Consider the following 14,961-nt stretch of genomic DNA (forward strand, 5'->3'; position numbering starts at 1 on the left):
TAGCTTCCTGGCACTAGGCCTTTTTAATTTTCTCTTTGCCTTTGGAGCTTTTTTTTTTTAATGGCTTTATTAAGTCTTTTCTAATATCACAAGCCAAGAAGATGGTCTAGCCTCTATATAATGAGGGCTCCATTTCCCTTTATCTTCTCAGTGGTTTAAATTCTGCCCATTTAGTTGAATTTAACTGTAGTTGAAATCTGCAGTCTGCCCAGGGATTTATACCCAGGGCCAACTTAATCATGCTGGGAGGGACTGATTGCAGAACGCTGTTGACAAGCTACATAAAGCCAAAAGTTAGTCATTCCTCAGTCCTCTCCTTGAGTATATGAAGAATAGACTCTGGGACCATTGTTGCATGCCTCCGTTGCTTGCCCATATTCCTAAAGTCGGTGCCTCCTACAATCCTACGATGTCGTGGAGTTTCCGTGAAATGAAGATGACCTTTGAAGTTCTGCCTGGCAAGCATATAAGGAGATTTAAAAGTCATTTTACCAAAAGATGTCTAAAATGCTTCCTGTTTTGCCAGTTTCCTAACCAACGAACTCTTCCTCTCACCAAAACAAATGGAAAGCTCCCAACAGCTCTAAAGCAACACCAAATTCTGTCTCGAATTCTGTCCTGGTGAAGGTAGACACTCTATTTACAGTTCTTGAGTGTCTAGATATGGGGGTTAGGCAGATTTTCTCTGCTGGTTCTGAACAGCTGAGATGTAAACCCAGGAGACATCAATTAGTAACAACCACAAACTAGAGGACAGGACTTTGATCCGAGCTTAGAATTGGGCTTCCTTGTCTCTGGTCCTGGAGCAATAGCACAAGTGGGTAGGGTGTTTGCCTTGCACGCAGCCGACCCAACCGTCCTGGGTTCAATTCTTCTGCCCCTCTCGGAAAGCCTGGAAAGCTACCTGTGACATATAAGATATGCCAAACATAGTAACAAGTCTCACCATGGAGACATTACTGGGCCCACTTGAGCAAATCAATGAACAACGGGAGGACAGTGACAGTGACAGTGTCTTTGGTCCCTTGAACTTCTCATACTGCTTGAAGCTCATTAACCAATGACTGGGGACAGTTCTTCCAGTCTTATCCCAGTGAGCTCTGTCAAATGGAGGCCAGCTTTCAGTTGGGGGAGGAGTGAGCCCCAAATGTGTGCTCAGCGATGGTTCAATCCTTCTGCCCAGCCTGGAGTTAAGAAAGGGAAGTATAGGTGGCCGGAATGATAGTACAGCAGGTACATTTGCCTTGCCTTCAACTCACCCTGGTTCTATCACCAGTATCCTATATGGTTCTCTGAGCATCATCAGGAGTAATTCCTGGGTATAGAGCCAGGAGTAACCCCTAAGCATAGCCAGGGGTGGTCCAAAAGCAAAACAAAAAAAAAAAAAAAAGGAAAGGAAAGTATGTTAGAAGAGGCAGCAAAGTTTTCCTTAACGGAGTACAGCCCACTACCATTTTCTAATTATCTGACACCTCCTCACGTTTTGAATGTAGCACTGTAGCACTGTCCTCCCGTTGTTCATCAGTTTGCTCAAGTGGGCCCAGTAACGTCTCCATGGTGAGACTTGTTACTGTGTTTGGCGTATTGAATACATCACGGGTAGCTTGCCAGGCACTGCTGTACGGGCGAGATACTCTCGGTAGCTTGCCGGGCTCTCCAAGAGGGGAGGAGAAATCGAACTCAGGTCGGACACATTGGTCGCGTGCAAGGCAAAGGCCCTATCATCTTTTGAATATTATTTATTTATTTATTTGCTTTTTGGGTCACAGCCGGCATTGCACAGGGGTTCCTCCTGGCTCATGCATTCAGGAATTACTCCTGGCGGTGCTCGGAGGACCATATGGAATGCTGGGAGTCAAATCTGTGTTGGCTGCATGCAAGGCAATCACCCTACCCGCTGTACTATTGCTCCAGCCCCCACATTCTGAATATTAATAGACTCAGTTTTCAGAGCAGTTTTAGGTTTCCAGGAGAATTGAGCAGAGTCTGTACTTCTCCCCTTCCATACAGAGAGGAATAGAGTGCTCTGACTAACATAGTTTGGTATATTTGTTAAAAAAGACAAGCCAGTGGAGTTATGCCTTACATTAGAGTTCACTTTTTTTTTTTTGCTTTTTGGGTCGCACCTGACCATGCACAGGGGTTACTCCTGGCTCTGCACTCAGGAATTACTCCCGGTGGTGCTCAGGGGACCATATGGGATGCTGGGAATTGAACCCGGGTCGGCAGCATACAAGGCAAACACCCTACCTGCTGTGCTATGGCTCCAGCCCCTAGACTTCACTCTTTGTATTGTAACATTCTTGTTATATGTTTTGAAAAATTAAAATTAAAGTGTATCTTACAGTATTTTATGAAATAGTTTCATTGCCCTAAACATCATCCTTGTTCCATCTTCTCACCACATTTATGAAATATCTTTATTATTTACCATACTTCCAATAAACATGGATTCTTCACATTCCCTTTTTTTTTTGGCTCACAGCCAGCGATGCACAGGGGTTACTCTTGGCTCATGCACTCAGGAATTACTCCTGGTGGTACTTGGGGGACCATATGAGATGCTGGGAACCGAACCCGGGTCGGCCGCATGTAAGGCAAACGCCCTACCTGCTATGCTATCACTCCAGTCCCAGATTCTTCACATTTCTGAGATTCATCTCTTATTTTTTAATCATTTTGTAGCAATTATGATTTGGGTGTTTCCCCCTCTATTATGTTTCTTTGTGGCTTACTACTCACATATAATTTAGATGATTGTTTTGTTTTTTCATATTTATTTTATCTTTACCTAACCATTAACTGGCTGTTTACATTAATCCTAGTGTTAAGATGATTTATCTCTTCTTAGTTACTGATTTATCTACATTTCTAGAATGTTGTTGAATACTGATAATAGCAAGTACATGTCTATCTTATTTCAAACCTGTGTGTGAATACCTCTGCTGGTTCACGGTTTAAGTATGTTTTCTGTTAATTTCTGAAAATAACATTCAGTCCCAGAAAATAAATTTTGTTGTTTCTTGGGTCACACTCAGTGATGCTCAAGGCTTACTCTTGGCTCTGAATTCAGGGATCATTCCTGGTGGTGCTTGGGGAGACTATATGCATTGCCTGGCATCAAACCAGGTTCATCTGTGGACAAAGCAACTGTTTTACCTACCTTACTATATATCAAGCTCCAGGAAATGAATAGTGAATTTTCTCAAATACCCTTTGCCATTTCTTGATGTTTGCTACATGTTTTTCTAAAAAAAATATGTCGATACGATGAATGATCTAAATAGAATTATTCTTCAGTGGCCCTTGCATTCCTAGAGCAGTATCCAGGTAATTCAGTACTGGATTCAGTTTCTGTATATTTCATAGATAGGTCCTTCATGAAAGAAAAATTTGCAAAGAAAATATGACTGAAATAACAACTAGCAGTTAAAAAGAAAAAATAGACAGCAAGGGTGCATATTAAAATAGCATTGAAGAAAGATGACATAGGGCTAGGGAGATAGTGCACGGGGTGGTACTCTACCTTACATGTGGAGAACTTGAGTTGACCCCTGACCCCACATGGTCCCTAGCCCTGCTGGATATGGCCCTAGTTGCCCCAAGTAACACCATATCACCAGGAGCCAGGACTGCCGGGGAGACGGTGCCTGATCCCCAAAGATTATATACATAAAATGGAATATAAGTCATCATAGGAAAGGATGAGGGATTAAACCCAATTGAGAATAATCTCTGTAACTTCAGCCTAATTCGTACAGTTTTATGCTGTTTGTGAAAGACTAAGGATTCCAAAGCTAAAAATGTTGACTACAGCAATAACAGAATATGGAGGTATATAAAAAAGCTACAAGTGTTGTTCCTTAAATTTTATCCAATGAATATGTGTTGTCCAAAGGTAGCTTTATATCCTGTCCATTTAGGTTTTATGAGCACTCGTGTTCTTCAGTTTATCCAAGTCTTAACTTTTTCCCTGAATACAAAAGATTTCTCTCCTTGGGCCAGAGCGAAAGTTCAGCAGATAGGGTGCTTGCCTTGCATGTGACCGATCCAGGTTTCACCCCCTGCATCCAATATAGTCCCCCCAGCATTGCTAGAAGTAATTTCTAAGTGTAGAGCCTTGAGTTACCCCTGAGTGCTGCCAGGTGGGCCTCCCCACCCCTCCAGTCCTTCCCCACAAAAGATTACACTCTGTTCACTCACCACCACCTCACGTTAATAATATCCAGGTGAAGATTATTCTTGGACTCAGTTGCCATACAAAATCTCTGATTTCTCTTTTTTCAGTGCCTAGAAATTGCCTTCACTAAAACCCCTTTTGCTGAATGTGCCTTGAAATGGGTTTGTTGCTGCAGCACAGACACATTTTCTGGAACTTTCCGTCAGTATCCATTCTCTGCCCCCTGTGATGACCCTGATCTGATTTGCTTACTATCCTGTGAGCTTTTTTTTTCTTTCCCTTTCTCCTCTTTCTCTCCTCCCCTGTCCCTCTCCTCATTTTTGGCAGTACCAGACATCGAGCTTGGGTCTCATGCAGCAAGGCAAAAAGCTTATACCAATGAGCCACATACCTCGATACCTCCCCGCTCTCCCCTCCCCTCTCCTTATTTCCCTTTTTCTTTCTCTTGTGCTATTTGATAAGCTCATTGTAGAGGTAACCAGGTAGTTAGTTTGGTTTTGATACCTGGTGTTTTTTTGGTGTGGTATGTGGCAAAATCACTTGAATGATATTTATACTCTGGAACCCCTCCTCCAATACAAAGAGAGCCTCCTCCCCCAAATTTTAATATACTGTTAGGACAACAGTAGTTTCAACTATGAGTAATCTGTGCATAATTTCTAAGAATACACCTAGGCCTTATTATTTTTAAATCTACATATGCTATTAAAGTGAAATTTGGTTGATCTTTTTGTTTACTGGGACCCATTTCCTTTCTCTTAAGCATTAGCATTTTATTTGGGGTTTTTTTCTGGAGTAACATAGTGTAAGAAATAGCAGAAATTTGCTTTCAGAAGCTATTTTAAATTTTAGTAAAATACTTAGTTGCAAACTGTTATGTCCTCTGAGCTACCAAGTCATGATTTAGACTACTCATCCTTTTTTTTTTCCCACTTTGAATATATTATTTGTCTCATATTGCCAATCACTGAGAGAGGGACACATATAGTAGACATTGCATTTTCTCTGAGACTAACCTGAACATATCTTTTAACTTCAGTAAGTATTTAAATCTAGATCTGCCTTTTTTCAGCAACCTAGAGTGACATAACTTTAATCAGAAATCACTTGAAACTGGCCTTATCTAGTTCCTATCATAAATACGTTTGGGAGAAGTGTTAAAGAGAGAGATTGACACATGTACTTTCATTGATCCACTCTGACTGTTCTGAGTTGTTTCCGTATAAGGTCAGATCTATGAAGGCTAAGTTCATATTATCACAGATAACTTTTTACAACGAAGTTGCTATGTTTGAAAACTATCAAGGGAGATCAAAAGCACAGCGGGTAGATCATTTGCTTTGCACGCGGCTGAACCAGGTTCAATTCCCAGCATCCCATATGGTCCCCCAAGCACCGCTAGGAGTAATTCCTGAGTGCCACCCAGGAGTGACCCCTGTGCAGAGCCAGGTGTGACCCCCTCCCCCCCAAAAAAGAAAAACACTATCAAGGATATTGCTGTCATTTAATGCCTCATAAAATCTTGCCCTGAGAAAATATCTAAGAGTTTGTCGTTAAAAAATAATAATAATGTGGCCTATCTAAAGAACTAGTATACTACTGATGATTTTTCTAGATTATATGATTGGGGGGGGGACGGTACGCGGGTTTAGGGCCATATGTGGCTTTGTGCTCAGGGATCATCCCTTGCATTATTCTGGGAACCATATGCCGGGATCTAATCCAAGTCAACTGTGTACATGGCAAAAATCCCACCCACTGTATTATCTCCTCCAACCCTAGTTTCCCCGCTCTTTTCCCCAACTGTTGGGAAGTTCAGTGCCAGATTTTGATCCATGACAGCAACTTTGTCCTTCCTAACTAGGCGATATCTATTATAAATAAGTTTGATTATTATAAGTTAGAAATGTGATTTAAAAAAAACAAAACAAAACGGGCTAGAGCACAGTGGGTAGGGTGTTTGTCTTGTAAGCAGCAGAACCGCGTTCGATTCCCAGCATCCCGCATGGTCCCCTCCCTGAGCACCACCAGTAGGAATTCTTGAGTGCAGAGCCAAGAGTAACCCCTGACCATTTCGGGGTATGACCCAAAAAGCTGAAAAAAAAAATCAACACAACTCTATACTGGATTAGGATTATTTTAGTAGGAAATTACACTTCCTACTACAGGAAGCATTTAACAAATTTAACAAGTACCCATCTGTCCACTCAGCTGGGCCTGGTGCCTGGTGAACCCTTTTTCTAATGTTGTTTGTTTTTCCCTTGCTTAGAAAACACTGTGTGATGTGATCCTTATGGTCCAGGAGAGAAAGATACCAGCTCATCGTGTTGTCCTTGCAGCAGCCAGTCATTTCTTTAACTTAATGTTCACAAGTAAGTATTTTAAGTAAAACACAGCACTTTTTGGCCAGAGTGATAGTACAAAGCCACGTGGGTTCTGGGGCTGAGATCTCCAAGCCTACTCGGATTGGAGTCGAGTATCCTCCACCCAGATCCTCCAAATTCCAGTAGGCGGGGGTCACACCCACCAACTGGCCCCCTGGCTCCGTGTAATCCCATTAGCGGCCAAGACTCTGAGACTATAAAAACCAGCTCCCGGAACCACGTGGCCGCAAATGACATCTTATTATGACATCTCATTCCTACTTTGACAAACTGGCAGGCTATCGAATGTAACCTGCCCACACGGCAGAGTCTGGCAAACTCCCCGTGGCGTACCCAATATGCCAAATACCAGTAACAATGATGGGTCTCATTCTCCTAAAGAGCCTTGAATATAATCTCAGGGCTAGGATGAAGGAGACGTTACTGGGGCCTGCTCGAGGCAATCGACGAATAACAGGATGATCTGTGATCTGTGATAGTACAGTGGGTAGGGCATTTGCCTTGCACACATGACCGGAGTTCGATCCTTGGCATACCATAGTGTTCCTCAAGCCTCACCAGGAGTCATCCTTGAGTTTAGAGCCAGGAGTAAACCCTGAGCATAGCTGGGAGTGGCTCAAAAAAGAAAAGCATATCTTTTTTCAAGGAAAATGAGTTTTAGTCTGAACGAAAAGCCATTTTCATTGAAAGCAGAAATGGTGATGATTGATCAAAGGACAGATGACCTTTTATTAGCCCTAAAGACGTAATACAACCTCTAGTATCTTTGCTGTTGTTGTTTGCTGTTACTGTTTTTCTTAATGTTGAAAAAGGTGAAGAAAACAAATAAATCTTAAGACATTTTATGTAGCAGATTAAATGGAATAAGAATAAGTTATTCTAGAAAGAAACCTAGATTTGTTGTTGAGAACTGAGACCAAGGCCTCGTTTCTTTACTTGGCATTGGCTTATGGCTTGATCAGACTTGACAATGATTCTACCTTTTCTCTTTGGTTCTCTAGATATTTCCAGGGTTTTGGTGAACAGTGATACCTTTGCAAGCTCTCATTTGGGCTTTTTAAATTTTTAAGCGCACCAATAGAAACTCAGTCATTTCTGAGGCTTTATAAAGACACATATCAACTGTGGAAAGTTTGCATTTATTATGGGATTGTTGGGGTTTCTGAGGTATATTCTTCCATGAGATCTGTTACTGTTCTCCATGATTAATGTATTTCTGAAATATCTGGTTCCTTGGTTAAATTCACGATACTACTCATGACATTTGTTTCTTCTCTTCATTTTAGCCAACATGCTTGAATCAAAATCCTTTGAAGTAGAACTTAAAGATGCTGAACCTGACATTATTGAACAACTTGTGGAATTTGCCTATACAGCTAGGTAATTTAAGGAAAATTTTGGGCTGGAGAGAGAACTCAAATTGATTGAGTGAAATCTTTGCATGCAGTAGGTCCCTGAGCACTGTGAACTGAGAGTAACCCCTCAACACTGCTAGATGTGGCCTCAAACCAAAATAAAAAGTTCTTGTTGTGGGAAGAGTAAGGTTAGATCCTACCAAAGCATTGCTCTGCACATTCTTCAGAGTGAAAAACTACATGGAGGGGGGAATTTGAGGATTGTATTGCATACTAATTCAAGGATTGATATGTTTTATTTTTAAATTTAATTTCAGGGGCTGAAGAATACATTCTAGAGTAGCATCACTTAATATAAAAATATAGAAAATTAATATTCTTTGCAAAATTAATTTTTCATCTCCCTAGAATTTCTGTGAATAGCAACAACGTTCAGTCTCTGTTAGATGCCGCAAACCAGTATCAGATTGAACCTGTGAAGAAAATGTGTGTTGATTTTTTGAAAGAGCAAGTTGATGCTTCTAATTGTCTTGGTAAGAAATCAGATATCTATTGTTTTAAATCTTTAATGTTTTTAATAGGAGCCTGAGAAATACAGTGGATAAGGTATTCGTCTTGCATGCAGTCGACCTGGGTTCACTCCCCAGAATCCCATATGGTCCCATTTGCACCTCCAAGAGTAATTTCTGAATTAAGAGCCAGGAGTAACCCCTGAGAGTTACTGGGTGTGACAAAAAGGAAAATTGTTAAAAAAAAATCTTTAATGTGTTTAATAAAGAATAGAGATATAGGGGCTGGAGCAACAGCACAGCGGGTAGGGCATTTGCCTTGCACGCGGCCGACCCGGGTTCGATTCCCAGCATCCCATATGGTCCCCCAAGCATCGCCAGGAGTGATTCCTGAGTGCAGAGCCAGGAGTAACCTCTGTGCATCATGCCGGGTGTGACCCAAAAAGCAAAAAAAAAAAAAAAAAAAAAAAAATAGAGATATAGTTAGAAGTATCCTCATTTGAGGATATTGTCCTCTAGAAAATTTTGTAGTAGTATATTTCAAGAGGTGCTTAAAGAGATAGATGCTTATAATCCTGGGCAGTAAGTTCATTTAACGTTATGCCAACAAAAAAACCCGCTTCTCATAGAGGCACACTAGTGGATGCAATGAAGGGAAAGACATTGGTGTAAGAAAGTGGACACTGGTGAAGGGATGAGTGTTGAAACAGTGTATACATGAAACCCAATCATGAATTACTTTGTAATTCTTGGTGACTAAAATAAAATTAATTATTTGAAAAAATAATAAAGCAGGAAGAGGGGGTTATGCTAAGACAAATAAGTGGGGAAGAGAAAGGCAAATACTGGGTAATCCCATTTATATTTGGGATATAAAGAAACAAAGCAAGGGAATTACAAAACAATTCAGAACTAACTCTTAAATTCCAGCCACAGAACTGAAGTTTCCATAAGAGGAAGTGCATAGTGAAGCCTGTGGTTGGAGCTTTGTAGAATGTGATGGAAGAATTCCAGCATATTAGTGATGATCATTATATGAGGAATTGGGTATTAAGAAGCATTCTTGGAATATACTGTGATGTAAAACAATGTAGCACTGTAGTACTGTTGCCCTGTTGTTCATCCATTTGCTCAAGTGGGCACCAGTAATGTCTCCATTGTGAGACTTGTTACTATTTTTGGCATATCAAATACAACACGGGGAGCTTACCAGGCTCTGCCGTGCAGGCAGGATACTCTCAGTAGCTTGCCGGGCTCTCCAAGAGGGACGAAAGAATCGAACCCAGGTCGGCCGCATGCAAGGCAAATGCCCCATCCGCTGTGCTATCACTGACCAATGTAAAAATAAAAAATATGTTTTAATCACCCAATTAAATCTATCATTAAATATATATTTTTCATACTTCATTATTCTGATATGGAATATTGATAGTTGGAAAGACATCATTTGTGGGGGCTAGGGTATATACAAATTTTATTCAGTTTTGCTTTTTTAGAAAATTGCTCTAAAAATTAGGATTATTAGTACAAATATAATGTTAATTATAATACTTTATGACCAAATAGGATTTGCTTCAGAAATACCAGAATTGCTCAATTGTTGAAAATCTGAATTAATTGACTTTACTAACAAGCTATAGGAGAAAATTAATATTTAAAATTATAACAGTGGACACTGAAAGCAGTCTTGTCTTTGCAGTGCCCGTTGCTAATGTTTAAAAACAGTCTTAAGCTAGAAATAGAATAACTAATTATCTGTGAGTGTCTGCACCTATAGTATATATGCTTTACAGGAAAACATGCTACTTTTCAGTTTTTTCCTGCAAATAAATTTCCATCAATGCAAGAAGTCAAGAAAAAAAATAATAAGGTAATGGTCAAAGTTCCCTTAGTAGGCATAATATAATAAGTATACCAGTCTGCCAGTCCAAGCCACAGTCCAATGATACAGCATTTACAATTTTTTATTTTTAGTTTCTTTAAAATGAATTGAGAGAAGACAATCTACAGAATGGGAAAGGATATTCACCCAATACCCATATGAAAAGGGGTTGATATCAAGGATTTACAAGGCACTGGTTGAACTCTACCAAAAAAAAAAATCCAACCTCATCAGAAAATGGGGCGATGAAATGAACAGAAACTTTCTCAATGAAGAAATCTGAATGGCCAAAAGGCACATAAAAATGCTCTTCATCACTAATCATCAGGGAGATGCAGATCAAAACAGCAATGAGAAATCATCTCACACCAGAGACTGGCCCACATCCAAAAGAACAAAAGCAACCTGTGTTGGCGTGGATGTAGGGAGAAAGGGACTGTCCTTCACTGCTGGTGGGAATGCTGACTGGTTCAGCCCTTTCGGAAAACACTATGGACACTTCTCAAAAAATCAGACATTGAGGTCCCATTTGACCCAGCAAACCACTTCTGGGAATATATCCCGGAGATGCAAAAAAAAAAAAAAAAAGAATAATAGAAATGACATCTGTACTTATATATATTCATTGCAGCACTGTTTACAATAGCCAGTGCCGCAGACTGGCTCAGTCAGAAACCACCAGGCTGAGGGAAAACAGGGAGAAGGTTTGCAGGAAAGCAGGAGATTCGGCGATGACAGACAGACACCAAAACAAGAGAGGCTGAGTGCTGCTGCAAATTTACTGAGTACACAGTTCCTTTTTTATACAGTCAAGGCAAAATCATAGGACAAAGGGCCAGAATACAATCAGACATTACATCATATCATGGTTACTTATTGGTGACATATTCCAAGAATATCGAGGGACAAGAACACTTCCTTAGTACACTTCCTGCTTTAAGTTAGGACAAAACGTTTACCTATAAATTCTTTACAGTGATTACACACAGGACTTAATGTCTAACCGTGGTTCCCTTTTTACAGAGTTTTCTATCATTGTTTTTCTTCAATAATCTTTGTTTCCATCTGTCTTCTGTGACAGGGTCTTAACCACATCTCACAATCCAGGAAGGGTCTCAGACCTTCCCATATATTGGTTTGCAACACTTTGTTTTTCTGTTAATAAACTCCAGGATGTAGGTGCTTAAACCAGTTTTTGTATGGGGGGGTAAAGGTTTCACAATGTCCCTCATTTTCTCATATGTTAACTTATTGTTTTCTTTTATGTTAGGCGCCCTTGCTTGAAATTAAGGGCTGCACTGTATGCTAAGAATCTAATTGTTTCAGCCATAACATTTGACAGTTTCACTGGTTCCTGTTATTGTTTGGTTTCACTATGACTCCTGACCTTTGTCAAACCTACCATCTCCTTAGTTTCCTACAGATTTCACAATGAGTAAATGCAAACTATAACTACAAAGCTTCTGCCTATTAATTCTAAATACTTAACTGCATAGAAGGGACAACTATACTTATAAGTAAAATCGGCAGGGAAACATTATAAACTCCATCCGGGATGCAGAAGAGCCACATAACAAGGTGCCGCAAGAGCACATAAGGCAGGATAAAAAGGGGGCGCCGGAGGCATAGACCCGAAGGTCGCGAACCTCCCTTTCCCGCAGGGCCTGGACCAGGTCACCATAGCACATTGCTACGTGGGCGACACCCTTGACGGCGTGGCAAGCCAGAATCTGGAAAAAACCTTAGTGCTCGAGAACAGATGACTGGTTAAAGAAACTTAGGTACATCTACAAAATGGAATACTATGCAGCTGTTAGAAAAGATGAAGTGATGAAATTTGTATATAGGTGGATCAACATGGATAGTATCATGTTAAGTGAAATGAGTCAGAAAGAGAGGGACAGACATAGAAAGATTGCACTCACTTGTGGAATATAAAGTAACATAATGGGAGACTAACACCCAAGAATAGTAGAGATAAGTACTAGGAGGATTACTTCATAGCTCAGAAGCCAGCCTCACATGCTGGTGGTAAAGGCAGCTCAGATAGGTAAGGGACCACCAAGTAAGGGGTGCTAGGAGGGCCCGCTCGAGATGGGAGATGCGTGGTGAAAGTAGACTATAGATGACCAGTTAATACCTCTATTGCAAATCACAACACTGAAAAGGAGAGAAAAGGAGCAAAAGAGGCTACAGAGGCGGGATGGGGTGGGAGGGACAGGTTGGGGGTGGTAGGAGGGATGCTGGGACCAATGATGTGGTGGAAAATGGCACTGGTGGAGGGATCGGTACTCCTCATTGTATGACTGAAATGCAAGCACAAAAGTTTGTAAGTGTAACTGTACCTCAAGGTGATTCACTAATAAAAAATTTAAAAATTTTAAAAAATGAGAGATTTAAGACAGTCTGAGTACAGAATTCCTCTAGCATTTTGCATCGTTTTTGTAGATAATTTGGGGGTTTGTGTGTGTGTGTGTGTGTGTGTGTGTGCACACGCACACACACCTTAGTAAGGATTGAACCCAAATCTTCATACATAGAAAGAATGCACTCTAACTCTTGAGTTTCATCCCTTTCTTCTCTTTTCGTACATGGTCCCTGAGCACAGAACCAAGAGTAGCCCCCAAACAAGCAAAAGTAAGAGAGGAAAAAATTTAACAGTAGACAAGAAAAATTGAGGAAAATTTTTAAGAGAGCTTGTACAAAATCTCAAAATCAACCAAACATAAGACAGTCTTGGTGTAAGAGTAGACGAATTTGTGGAATGAAAAAGCATCCAGACTTAGGAGGAAATTTGTCTTAATTTTTCTGAGATTATATCATTTTTCTACACTGTACATTTGCTCTTTTTTTTGAAAGTTTTTTTTTTCCTTAGGTATAAGTGTGCTCGCTGAGTGTCTGGATTGTCCTGAATTGAAAGCAACTGCAGATGACTTTATTCATCAACATTTTACTGAAGTTTACAAAACAGATGAATTTCTTCAACTTGATGTGAAGCGCGTTACACATCTTCTCAACCAGGACACACTGACCGTGAGAGCAGAGGACCAGGTACTCAATTGCCTTCTCATGTTGTCTGAGTGAAAACAGGTTTCTTACAACTCCTCTTTGGATACCTGACAAGGAAAAGATCATATTAAGAGTGAATGAGTTCTTGACAGTAAACAGAGATTTCTTAGGAAAAAGTGAGTCTGGCTGTCTGAGAGGCAACTTGGTAAAGAGAAAGCTAATGGGTACCATGGCAGGCAAACAAACCCTTTGCTAAGATTTTGGTGTTTTGTGGTGCTCAGGGCATATTCCTGCCTCTGTGCTCAGGTGTCATTCCTAGGGACCATATGCAGTGCTGGGAATCAGACTGGATTAGGCCACATGGGAGACAAGCATCTGACCCCTTCTGTACCTTCTCCCGTTCTTCCTCTATATATTTTTTAACCAAGTGGATAAAAAAAAAAAATTCTAGATAATTTGTCCCAGCAGCAATAGAAAACTAAATAGAGGCACTGTTGGATCATAAATTTGAGTTACTTCTTTTAGAAAGATTTAAAATTTGCACAAAGTCACATTCTTGTGCCTGCCTTATTTTCTTCATGACCAAGGGTATCTGATTACATTCTGCTGACAGTTTCCATTTGATGGGACACAATAAAAAAATTCATTCCTGTGATTAAAAATTCACTCTTTCTGACTAGAGAGATCCTACAGGGGGTAAGTGTGCGCCTTGCATGAGCCCAACCCTGATTCGAGCCCCAGCACCACTTGGTCCCTTCAAGCATCGCCTGGTGTAGCACTGGTGGGTCAAGAGCACTGCTGGGTGTGGCCCTGGTGGCCACTGAGCACCACAGGCCAGAGCATCACTGTATTCAAAAGCCCTTGGGATTGAACTGTCTGATCTGGATTGGCCAAGAATCACCAGAAGTGCCCTGCTTAGGAGATGTCGAAACAAGAATAAAACCTGACTCTGTAGCATGAGAAGGGAAGAATAGTAACATTAGACTGAAGCACCCTGGGACATTGCCTGCAGGATTGACATTGTCCAAATGAGCCAAGCCGTGTTGGCCACATGCTCCCTTGATTCTAATACAGCAAGAAAGGCGTGTCACCCCCTGGAGTCTCCCTCCACATCGTAAGCCCTGTTCTATATGTGAGACATAGACCCGTAGTCACATCTATAACCCTTGTTTTTATGAGAATACTTTGTATATATGAGGCTCTTATATATTACAAAAAATACATCATGCAAACCGAGATGGAAGAACATGCTCCAAAATGCCTGGCCAGAATGTGAAACTGTCATCAGGAACATTATCGTCAAAATAACAAGGAAAGTCTTAGGAACTCATGGAAAAGCCAGTAGTGACAAAATTACTGAGTGTAGTATGTTATTCATTAAAGGACTGTGGAACAGAGAAAGAACATTAAAGAATCATTAACATTAAAGAAATACTAAATAGGTATTTTTTAGTTAAGGGACTGGAGAGATAATACAGCAGGTAGGACACTTACCTTGCATGTGAACAACCTGATCCCCAGCACCACATAATGGTCACCCAAGCCTGCCAGGAATGATCTCTGAACACAGAGCCAGGAATAAGTCCTGAGCACTGTGAGGTGTGGGCGATAACTCCACACCCCAAAAAACCCCACTATCTTT

The 14,961-nt window shown here is 40.7% G+C and overlaps 1 protein-coding gene across 2 annotated transcripts in view; it reads left to right on the forward strand.

The window, feature by feature from the left end:
* KLHL7 (kelch like family member 7) overlaps nt 1-14,961 on the forward strand; it is a 42,779-nt gene that overhangs the window by 12,023 nt on the left and 15,795 nt on the right. For both annotated transcript variants that reach the window (XM_056118501.1, XM_056118502.1), the window contains 4 exons: nt 6,450-6,552; nt 7,851-7,944; nt 8,328-8,452; nt 13,186-13,361. In XM_056118501.1, coding sequence (XP_055974476.1) covers nt 6,450-6,552; nt 7,851-7,944; nt 8,328-8,452; nt 13,186-13,361 — 498 coding nt within the window. The remainder of the gene's footprint in view (nt 1-6,449; nt 6,553-7,850; nt 7,945-8,327; nt 8,453-13,185; nt 13,362-14,961) is intronic.

The sequence above is a fragment of the Sorex fumeus genome, unplaced genomic scaffold (genome assembly GCF_029834395.1).
Source record: "Sorex fumeus unplaced genomic scaffold, SorFum_2.1 ptg000037l, whole genome shotgun sequence".
NCBI classification, from domain to species: Eukaryota; Metazoa; Chordata; class Mammalia; order Eulipotyphla; family Soricidae; genus Sorex; species Sorex fumeus.